The sequence below is a fragment of the Idiotropiscis lumnitzeri genome, chromosome 11, assembly GCF_059441095.1.
Source record: "Idiotropiscis lumnitzeri isolate Australia: NSW breed Sydney's pygmy pipehorse chromosome 11, RoL_Ilum_1.0, whole genome shotgun sequence".
NCBI lineage: Eukaryota > Metazoa > Chordata > Actinopteri > Syngnathiformes > Syngnathidae > Idiotropiscis > Idiotropiscis lumnitzeri.
In genome coordinates this window covers 14,972,781-14,984,800 of record NC_142401.1, presented here as the reverse complement: position 1 = coordinate 14,984,800, position 12,020 = coordinate 14,972,781, and the positions used below count along the sequence as shown (strand labels likewise).

Here is a 12,020-nt window from a genome sequence, read left to right as displayed (position 1 = left end):
GGTACAGTACATACGGTGGATATAAAAAGTCTACACACCCCAGTTGATTATCTAACTTTAAAACAGCATGTCATTACCCCCTACATGGCACATGGGGAAAACAACACACAAATTGAAGCTTTTCTAGTCTCCCATCGTTAAAGGTTCACTGCACTGGTCCTCCCAACAAGATGCACTTGTCCATGTGCCACGGTTGAACCCAGTGACCATTTCAAGCAAACTCTCAGGCACCACAGAGAAACATCCGGTGCTCATTGGACAGCTCAGCTTGGCAGAAAAGCGCACCCATGTCGTGGGCGGGGCTCGCCAATGAGCAAGAGGCGTGGGCGCATGCCGCTGCTGAGACAGTGAAAAAAAAAAAAAAAGCCCAGAAAGAAGCAGACAGAAAAGGACACTATATTTAGCACTGTCGCCTCCTTTTTCTGTCTTGTGAATAATCATAGTTTGACAGCATGCATCCAACGGAGCAGAGGTTGTTGGGGATGCGATGCTGCCCTCCTCTTCCTCCTCATTCTCCTCCTCTGGCAAAATCTCCAGAGAGAAAGTAGCCAAGTCTTGTAATAACTGCTGCGGGCTTGCGTGCCACAGCCGCCCTGTGTTGCAGTGTGGAAGCATGTTTCAGGGCTTTGACATTGACTAATGGGGATTCAAAATGGAAGGGAAAGCGGGGGCAGTTTTAGACCACCGTGTTGATGCTGACAGGTACAACGCCAGGGGCAAAATACATGAGGAACAGTGTTTGCGAAAAAAAAACAACAAAAAAAAACATGACAAATAATTTGCTAAAAGCCTTTTCTATGGTTTCACTGAATTTGAATGCATTTCAGGCAAGGATGTTGAAAGGCTGACATTTCCCGAATCCAGTAGGAGAGGTGGGTGAGAAAAAAATGTATGCTGGGAGGTAGAAGGCCTCAAAGCATGTAAACTAGACAATGTAAAGCGTGAGTCATGTAAACCATGAGATAAATAGGATTTTTTTTTTTCCGCATGTTTCCCTACTACTAACCAGATAAATACCATTTAATTTGGAAAGTGTTATAATTGATCTTTTATATATGCTGGTGAATCTTAAAATAATTTGAATATCACAGGTAAGCTTAAACAGCTTACCTGTGATATTCAAATTATTCAATTGAAAAAGTGAAACATACACATATTCATTAAAACATCTGAAAGGGCCATTTCTGACATCATTTAATTTTAAAGTCTTGTTAATTGTTTCTAATATAGTTTCATGAGATGAAGAATTTGGGGTTTCCGCTAGATGTGAGCTATAAATGAAAATTTATACTTTATAAGAAAAATAATCTGTGACTCTATTTGTAGTGAATCCACAAATAAATTTCCCTTTTTGGATTGTATACTACACCACAACTGTAAATAAACTATAGCACCTGATACAAATACCACATTAACTCATTTAAAGACAATTGTGCATTTATTTACTTAACTGCAGATTAATCTTGGATTAAGGCCAACACACTTTTAAAATCATGTCGCATTTATTTATTTATTACAATGGCTTGTTTTATATGATAAAGACACATTTTATATATAATCAGTGACATCACTTTCCTATCATTTTACAATGTTAGTCAATGGTAAGCTCTCACTGCAATCTTCAGCTTTACAGATGCCACGTCTGCTGTGAGACGAAACTAAAAAGCCAAATAAATGGTCGGAACCAGCATTTTTCAATTGGCTGACAGATGAACCAGGTAACTGTCACGTCAGGACTGCAAATCAAAGCGACCAATAGTTAAAACGACATTAAAAATAAATACATTTGATGACACAGTACATTAAAGCCACTGAAAATCAATCTGCTATTGCTACCGTCATCGCGCCACAGTCACTTGATGTCCTGTCTCATTAAGTTTAGTAAGTGTAATATACTTTTAACGGGCCATGTTGCCTGATGACACGGGCAATCAATTACATGACATTGCATTACTGAGTGACACGAGGATTTATGGATTAGGACAACAATGCACTGACGGAATGACCGCATTTAGCATCTCGTCAACCGTCCAGTAGCTGCTGTCATGAGTAACACGTGTACATCTGTGTCTGCGATTTTTTGATTTCCTTATTTAACGACAAGAAAAGGGACAATATAATGAAGTCTATTGCAGAACTGCGAACTGCAACAAGATGCATGAACTAAAACAGATCTTTTTCAAATCTTTATCATCTTTGTGGAGGCAGAATTTTCAATGTATTGTGGTCAGTACAGAGAGTACTGTAATGAGCTCGAGTGTGGGAAAGAAGAGCCACACATTATAGAATGGGACAAATAGTCAAACATACAAATACAAAACTAAAACACTTGCAAGGGGTTGCTGTAAGCCTTTGCTCACACTGAGATGCTCACATGCAGACAAACCTAACCAACTAAGCCACCTGATTCCAACTCTTTACTGCAACCAAAAGGTCTCTTGAAGGCACTCACCCAACACACAAATACTACTGAACATACACATTAGTTAGGAAAAGTCATAAATACAGAAAACATCTTTTTGAAAACCTTCCAAGCCAGGGTTGTCAAAATTTTTTTTCATGGACGTCATCGTAATTATAGTTTCCTTCAGAGGGCCGCAATGACTGTGAATTAAAATAATATGACATGAGATATTATATATACACAACAAATTGATGAATAACTAGTTCATTCAAAGATTATTATATTTATTTGAAAACGGGGATTGGTAACAAAATATCCTCGCTCAGCCTTTTTAAAAGTGAAGGCAATTTGCAATTTTGGTACTTTAGCCCAAAACATGAAGACGGTGCCCGGATTTTGCTTTCATGGGCCACATCAAATGATGTGGCCCCCGGGTCTTGAGATTGACACCTGTGATCCAAACCATAAATATAAAAGAATAACCCCAAGTACGGTGGAAACGGAGAATGCCTTCCTATGTCATGTGACCTTGTATTCTTCCCTCCAACCTTGAAACCTTGGTATCGTCTTAAACCAGGACCACCTGTATTAAGCCTAAAAGTAAGCCTGAAGCAGATCTCAAAGGCTGTTGAGAAGCACGTTTGGGCAAAGTCCCAAATTAGGGGCTCTTTTCTCACGGAGGCCAACCTTGTACCCAGGTGTTCGCCTTGTCGACCAAAGACGCTGGAAGGAAAAACAACGCTAACCACTTTCAAATGTGGCCCGAGGATTAGAGTAACAAGCTATTACTTGTTAATATGTTGCCACTCTCCCATAGTTTGAGGGCAGTTAACCTCGGCTTTGACGGGCTTCTGTTCGTGGGGTCACAACCTCGGCTGAGCTCTGCGCTTTAAAATAGTGTGTGATTATAGAGCTGCTTTCAAGGTAAATATAGAGAAGCTGACTTAAGCCAGGCTCTTTTTCTTTGTGATATACACCTACATAACTGCACATCGGTCCTGTCAGTGAGGTTCTCCAATTTGTGATTGTGGCATGTGAAGGTAAGTCAACGACGCCTTACACCAGAGCCTGAGAGATGCATTTCCACCTTTGTTAGAGCCCGCCGGGATTTTAGTTGATGATCTAACTCTGTGTGCGCTGAAAGAACATTCCTTTACCCCTTTGTGTGGCCTTATGGCGCTACCTAATAACAGCCTGCGCTTAAAGTTTCGCAAGCGACCAAGACTAAATGATCATTGTTGGTTTTAAACAAGACTTTTGGGTTTTTACGAGCACTCCTCAGAAAAGGCCACCAAGGTTCGGGCACTATATATATATATATATATATATATATATATATATATATATCTATATATATATATACTGGTCAAATTCAGATAACAGCATACAATTCCCAAAGAAAATGACTTTGCGATATGCATATTGCATGGGACAATATTATATAATCGATTGTGCTGCCCTAATTGCAGCTATCCGATCCACATTTGGAAGAGGCCTGATTTTGCATTGAGGATATCTGATTTCACACATTTTTTTTCTCCCCTGTCATGATGCGTATCTGAGTTGTGTTACTTGAACCATGCAGTGTAAATCCAGTTTTAGCCAGACTTGAATGATCCAAATCCTTGAGCTTTCCGACATGACGAGTTTCTGGAAAATGTGCATCTGATATAACGCCACTCGAATAAACCAATCAGAGTGCAGATTAATATAAACGCAGAACATATATGACCCATTTTGTTGTTCAAATCCTTTGTCTAGGGAGGGGGGGATCTACTGATACGGTATGTATGCCAGATGACACACACTAGAGCATTTCGGCTTTGATAGAGTGCAAAGATTTGAAACGCGAAGACTAAACACTGCGTCTCTTGAGTGTAGATTTGGGATTTGTGCCAAAATCAGCAATATTTGTATCTACCGGTGTCAGAATATGCAAATGAAAGTAGAATGCTCAACTATCGTTTAACCTTTACATGAGTTGTTTCACAGTCCGACAAAAGCAAAGACAAGAGACAAAGGTTTTATTATCAAAATGTAAATAATAACCATAACAAGCTCAGTCTGTTATCGGGTCATATTCATTACAACCAAATATGGAAGCCAGCAACTAAAAGCTATTGTGAAACCTCGCGCCCCATTATTTAGTTCAGTTCACTAGCTCATTAAAAATGAATAAAAGCGCCTTTAAGAGCTATTCCCAGCAGCATGGCGCAAAAGCCAATACAATTAGTCAGCGCTCATCTTATAGCCACTTCAATCTATGCAAAATTGCTCTGCGATGCATAAAATAATGTCGGAAACTAATTAAAGAAACAAAACCAAAGTTGATTCGATGAAAAGGGAGAATAAATGATCTCTTTTCAACCATGTAAATGTGCGAGTCGTAGCGTGTGAGATCCGTCTCGATTAGCGACACACAATAGGATGCGAGGGATAAAGAGGGCAAAACAAACACACTATGGCAAAAAAAAAAGAGACTGGGAGAGAGCATATTTCACTTGACAAAGCCCTTCCATTTAAGAGGGTTTACCAGCTTAAAAAGTACACATGAAGCACAAATAAATAAATTAGAGCGAATAAGTGTGCTTGATATCCATTTGTTGGTACAGTATGGGATTTTTCTTACTGCTGCTTTACACACTTTTATTTCAACGCGGAATCCAAACCACCGACGAAGTTCTATCACTTTGACAATGCTTTTGCACACGACAAGGAGACATCCCTCCTTTAGTTGCACGGATATTGCAAAGTATCATATTGTTTTGTGTAATACGACTTAGTCCCGTAATATGAATTTTTGCACTGAATGATATGTTAGAATTTATTACCATTATATTTTGGTAAAATAAAGCGTGTTTATGACCAGTTACTTTGTGGGTCTAACCATTGATGACCATAGTAGTCAATTAATTGATTGTGAACAATTCTGCCAATTTGAGGAGAAATGACTATCGATTTAAATCATGTGTTATGAGCATCACTTCGCAGCAACCAGTTGAACCACTGTTTATTTAGTCTCAAATAGTTTGCTGGTTCTGAAGAAGAACATAATTATCCATGTAATGTACTTTCCTTATATTTTCTGCCATCTAAAATTGCATAATAAAAACACATGAACGCTATTTATTGCCAATTTACCCCCCATTGTCAATCAACAAAATGTAGTCTGCCATACATCACTACAACACCGCCTATTTTAACGGGAGCCTTTCAAACACACACACACACGCACACGCACTCACACACACACTGTGAGGGTCTCATGTGGCAACTGGCAAACATTCATAACATGCTGGATGTCGGCCTGAGTGAGGGCCCAGCCAAGTGTGAAATCGGACTTGATTTCAGAAGGGAGCCGAGGCCACACAAAGGCCTGTTTGGACAACTAATGGCAGGCAGGCCATTAAAAAAAAAAAAAAGAAAACGAAAAAGAACGAGTATGTACCATTTTCTTTAGATTTCAAAAGAACCATCAGCGGAAACTCACTGGTCATCCAAGAACTGCACTGAGATAAATGCTTGTCAAGCCTTAATGTCTACTGACACAAATAACATCAACACAAACATAGATGCAATTGTATAATAAATAAAGATTTTTTTTTTAAATAATAACCAATGCACTTCCCACATTAGCTTGGGTAGACTGGCCCAAAAAAAAAAAAATCTGAACATTTTCACAGGCATGTTTAGGGCCCCGAAAAGGCAATTGACTCATAAACATAACGATTCCAAGAAGGCCTTCACACCACCTGGTGCTCAGCCTTAAATATACCTCATAGGAGCAGCATCTCACACCCACACAGCAACGGAGACTTACCTTTGAAGGACAGGAAGATCCTGGGGGCGGACAGCGGCTCCAGGACCGGAGGCAGCCCTGCGGACGAACAGGCCAGCAGGGCCAGCAGACAGCACAGGCTGTCCCACAACATTGTTTCTCGAACCGAGGAGGAGGAGAGTCCGGGAGCTGGAGGACAGAGATGAATGAACGTCAGGGTATGAGCCGGTACCTCACCCCATACAGACTTGCATCAAATTGGCAGACACTGTGTTGTGCCTGAGTAGCATAGAAAACTGGATATAATCTAGAGATGACACTCAATTGAAAAGTTAATTATCACCAAAATCAAAGTTATTGGTAGGGATGCGCACCACTTGGTGGTGACCAAAATTGAATAAGGAATGCTGACTCCAAGTTTATTGATTCGAGTGACCAATGATGAATCATTCTTGGGTCACAGCAAAGTTCGAATACATCGTGTATCTGAGGAGGGTGCACACAGAGAATCATTTGACGAGTGGTCTTCGAGAACATGTGAATGGGAATATTTAGTCGGCTAATGAGCAGTCAATAAAGATCATTTTGGCAGTGTGTCAACACCTTTGTTGTTGCTTCACTGTTGACCTCTGACCCCATCATAGCACGGAGGGACTTTGCAAACTTGAACTTTGGACTGGATAGACAAACCCTTCCAGGTTAGCTTAGCGCTAGCTTGTTGCTATGTCAATTCTCAGATGACCGCTTGTTGAAGAATTTTGTTGGTTTAACATATGTATGCTGATTTTTTGAGTTATATGCAGATTTTCACCATTCACAAGCCAGCCCGGTCCATATCCGTTGCATTTGATATCAAATTCAAAGAGATAAAAAAATTGTAAAGGGCAATAACTAATGCGCACCAGGCATTCTGTATTAATTTATTTAAAAAATGCCTATGACTTGTTTTAAAAATCGTTTTTGTCAACTCGGGCATTTTAATGCAGTCAGACGTTCCTGCTCAGGTCTTTCGACACCAATCTGACGTTGGCCATCGGAAAGTTGGTACACGCAATCTGTTTAGTGTAGCTTGCAACTTTGTAAAGTCAAAGCCATTGTCGGGGCGTGTTCAGCCGATTCAACATGTAGAATTGGGTCGGACTGTTGGAACAAATGATCCCTGTGATTGGCTTTCAGGGAATCAGTGCACGGGACAAGTACAGGAAGTGACAAAAACGGACACACGGTGAAAAGCGAAGCTATTCCTTACTTCACTCATTTTTCACATCACCTCTATATATATTCTGATGCTGGCTGGATGGACAGGAGAGCACGAAGAAGAAATCACTCACATTCAAGGAACGCCGCTCTTATTCAACATCACCATCAAATGCTACACATTGGCTTTTGTGGTGTGTTCTTTGGTCATATTCCGGTCCGACGTGCCGACTTCTAGGCAGACGCAACAGTTGGTGTGGAGAGGCCTTTAGAAGTTCCAGATTGAGCTCTGTCTGCTAATTGACAACTTAATTCAGGAATTCCTGCATTTGCCCCCTTTTTCACGCCACTGCAAGAATGAGTGGGCAAGGAATCTGTTTGTGGTTTCTCCATGAATCCACCTTGTTTTTATGTGCAACCTGCCTGCACTGGCAACATTTAGAATGAGGCGGTGATCAAATTGGCCAAATCACTTAATGCTCTGAATGCATCTGGGAAGGAGCCTGAATGTTCAAAAGCCTCAATAATGCCAGAAAATGTTGTCAGATTTGTTGCAACTTGTTTTGGGGGTAAGACTAGTTAATGCTGGTAACACTATAACACTCTCATGCCGTATTAACTAACATTTGAAATTGCAATACATGACTAACCATTTGAAATAGAATCGCTGTTTAAATATGTCTCATCTAAATATGAATTTCTTTTTAAGGCATACATATTTGTTGCTGGAGACCAGTGTATTTTTTTTTTCAAAACTTCAGGTGGAGAATTGCCAATGTCTGGGGTTTCAATGGCTGCGGTTACATTCTGGGATGAACCTCTCACTTGCAAAAGCCTCCCTCCTCTTCAACCACCCACGGCGCTTCCCGCTGCTCGCTGCATGACACCCCGCACGCATACGGAAACAAACCTGCTGCGATGAAGCTTGACAACATATCAAACAGGTATAATCATGTTTTCATTGTTTTTAGTTGTCTTTCTTTACAGCGGTTGTTCCTTTTGAGTCTAATAAGCAGAGTTGAGTGAAGGGCTCGACGGCATGATCCACTTCACGAAGGGCAGTTGAATGTTGGGATGGCGGACAGCGTCCAAATGCAGCGTGGCAAGTCGCCGTGGAAGACGAGGAGACAATAAAACAAGCGTACCTCGGCTTTGGGAGCTGTAATTTACGTTGGCACGACACTGAGACACAGAGTCACCGAGACACTGAGACACGGGTCTCGAGTCTGAGGTCAAACTGTCTGTCAGGGTTTAAGATCAAGTTCCATGCCGAGGGCCTTGAGGCAAAACTCCAAAGTGGACCTTTAACCGAGTTCAAAAAGTGACCTGGCTCGGAGTTCTGTACACGGACCACATGTCACAAACTCAGGCTACTTAGTCATTTTTTTTTGTCTTGTTTGCGTGGATGACGAAAACCATGTAAACAAAAGTCAAGTCAAATCACTTTGTTTGATAAACAACACCAATTCACAACAAAAGTGATCTCACGGCAAGAAGAGAGAAACCTCGACCAGAGCTCAGGAAGGGTGAAACGAATTGGTTGAGATGGAAAGGGAAAGGAGAAAAATGGAAGCTAGATAGAGAGAGAAAACAGCATTGAGGTGTTTGGTGACTGGTGGAGGAATGGGAAAACAGTGGGCACAACAACCGCCGCCCAAAGTCCTGTTGCCTCAAAAGACAGATAATGTGTGGCTCATTAATTCATGCAACAAAGGCAACATTTAGGTAATGGTTTTGCTTCATGAATTTTTACCTGAACTTTTGACCTATTTTCAGGGTCATACAAATACCAATATGGAGGAGAGCTTTCAGTTTACGACAGTCCTGACATATGACGTTTTGCACTTAAGACCACAATGAACTCGTCACTGAGCTCAGCTACAACCATACTGATTGTTTTTTATTTATGGCCTAGAAGTATTTTACACATAAATGTTTACCAGTACCATAATTACAACTTTACTCGTCCACACAATGTCCTCTATTCTGACAAACATACAAATTAGGGTTGCGTGGTTTATGACGGTCTCGACGTTTGACATTTCGAGGGTTACAAAAGGGGCAAAATTAACTAGTTTGCACAGTGGCGTAAACATAGGTTTACAGCGTTGCACAGTTATTGCTGTACTGTTTTTCATTTGGTTGTTTTATATTTATAACCAAGAGTTGATTCTCGTACAAACATTTACAGTAATATTGACTTTGATTAAACAACAGCACGTGTAACTTGTGTAGAAATTTAGGATATGATACTCACCTATTTGAATGTTAATCCATCGCAAACCGAGGACACCGTGCATCGCAATTACATAAGGGCCTGTCTTTACGACAGCTTGGACATTTGACATTTTCAAGTTACGAATGCTGGGCAATTAAATAGTTCACACAGCTGCAGTTACTCGCTCTTTTTAATTCATTTTTTTCACACCAATATATATTGTTTTTTATGACTTTACTAGTGCGAATTCCGACTTACGTTCAAACCACCTTACGTCGCAGCAGCAGGAAGGTCGTAAACCAACGAAATGTGTAATTAGCTTTGGTATTGATTAGTGTACTGTAAATTGCACCTGTACTCGTATTAGTGCCACCTCCAGTAAAGAAAAAACAAAACAAAGAAGCCTGTTGCTTAGGATAACATCAAAAGGTTCCCCAGGGAGCAAATAAAGGACTCAATTGCAATATAAATATGATTTATGGCGTGGCGTGCATGTAAATTCACCGCATGGGCAGACGTCTAATGTTGATTTAAAGGCGCATCTGTCTCAAAGCTCCACCATGCACAACAGAACATGCAGAAAAGAAAAGCGACTCACTCTTGTTGTCCTCTTACCTTGCGTTTAGTTAGAGATCCAAAGCAGGTCGCGATAGAAGCGGTGCAAAAAATGGACAACCATCCACCCCCCGGGGGTCCTCGGAGGGTCTGTGTCCGGGTGCACGCAGTCGTCAGCCGGCGTGTGTCCTCCGCAGATCCCGCTTGGTTATTCCGAACGGAGACCAACAAAGATCGGATTGATTCAATTGAACTTGACCGTCTTAAGTTGAAGTACCATCCGTTGATAGTTGTGTACTTTACACCGGAGGGAGATGCAAAAGAAAGCGAATGAGTTGATCTAGAAGCAGGGAGGGTGAGACACGGACGGGATTCCACCGCTCAAGTGGCTGGGAAGGAACGAGTGCAGGTGGATAGAGGAGACCCGCTCCACCCGCACTCCCCTCCGGGCGTGGACACACCCATGGGGGAGGGCACCTACCTAGCTCCGTCTCCGCCCTAAATTTAAAAACAAAATAAGATTGCAGTGTGTTTTCTTGTACTCCAGGGGGAATACAACTGTAAACTCCCTGAAAGGTGACATTTACAGATTTTTAAAAAACATTGGTATCAAAATAGTTGTGTCACTGAAGTTCCTGTCAAATTGTATCTGTAATGAAGGCATTTTGTATTTCCACACACCAAATCCAAAAATGCACACACACTTTCACACACTTGCACAGACGCACGTGCACACACACACAATCGGCACGGTGAGGACTGTCCTCACAGTGTAGAGGTCGTGGGTTCGATTCCAGCCTTCCTGTGTGGAGTTTGCATGTTCGCCCCATGCCTGTATGGCTTTTCTCCGGGTTGTCCGGTTTCCTCCCACAGTCCAAAAGCATGCATGGTAGGTTCATTGAACACTCTAAATTGGCCCTAGGTAAGAGTGGATGTTTATTAATCTTTGTGTACCCTGCGATTGCCCGAAGACACCTGGGATAGGCTCCAGCACCCCCATGACCCTTGTGAGGAGAAACGGGACAGATAATGGATATATAAGTATGTGTGTGTAGGCGTGTGGGGGTGTGCGTGTGTGTGTGTGTGTGTGTGTATATATAGAGAAAGTCAGAAAAAACGATTGTGAACGATTTGTGAGGAGAAAGTTAAAACATTTTATTAAAGGTCATATTGTGCAACCCTGTCCCTGTCTGCGTGTGAGAACCTGGTGAAATCGAACCTCTGTGTACATTACAAGTCATTATGATGTGTGATCCAGAAGGTGGCAGAGTGTTGAAATGAAACGCCGGGGCGAAACCAGAGGCTAAAAGTCATTTGTTTAAATTTCCTCCTGCATTTTGTCTCTGTCATCGGCGATTAGATGGGCCAAGCGCAAGATGGATGGCAAAAAAGGTACAGGGGACATTTCAGCGATTCAATCCAATTCAAATATTCCTCTAATGACTTCATTGCAGGATAAACACACATTTAACGCAGAACCCGTGGGACTCTTTTGTGTTCCGGCAATGGTTTAGTTTGATTGATGCAATATTCTCATGTTCAACACAGGTCATATGCACTGAATTATGAAGTGACATGATGTCGTCCATATAACCTGCAAACAATGACCAGATGCGGATAAGGTCCATTTCCTCCCAACACCTCCAAAAAACTGACTGCCTTTCGCCGACTCTGGCCTCAGATATTCATGAACAAATGGAGCCTTAAATCTTTTAATCTCACTCCATCCCTCGCCTGATCACACTGGCTTATTTTGCTTCCCAGCTCGCCAGTGCACAATGCAGATGACGCCCAATGTGCATGCTTATTATTCCATAAATGTGCCGTACAGTAGCTTGGGTTTCAAGCATTTGCCATTGGACCAGATT

The 12,020-nt window shown here is 41.6% G+C and overlaps 1 protein-coding gene across 2 annotated transcripts in view; it reads right to left on the bottom strand.

Moving 5' to 3' along the window:
* The window catches only part of sema3fa (sema domain, immunoglobulin domain (Ig), short basic domain, secreted, (semaphorin) 3Fa), a 63,437-nt gene extending 52,900 nt beyond the window's left edge, over positions 1 to 10,537 (bottom strand). For both annotated transcript variants that reach the window (XM_088308457.1, XM_088308458.1), the window contains exons 1-2: positions 10,213 to 10,537; positions 6,225 to 6,371 (exon numbers count right to left, since the gene is read on the bottom strand). In XM_088308457.1, coding sequence (XP_088164583.1) covers positions 6,225 to 6,336 — 112 coding nt within the window. In that variant the 5' untranslated portion in view covers positions 6,337 to 6,371; positions 10,213 to 10,537. The remainder of the gene's footprint in view (positions 1 to 6,224; positions 6,372 to 10,212) is intronic.
* Between the last annotated feature and the right edge of the window lie 1,483 nt (positions 10,538 to 12,020).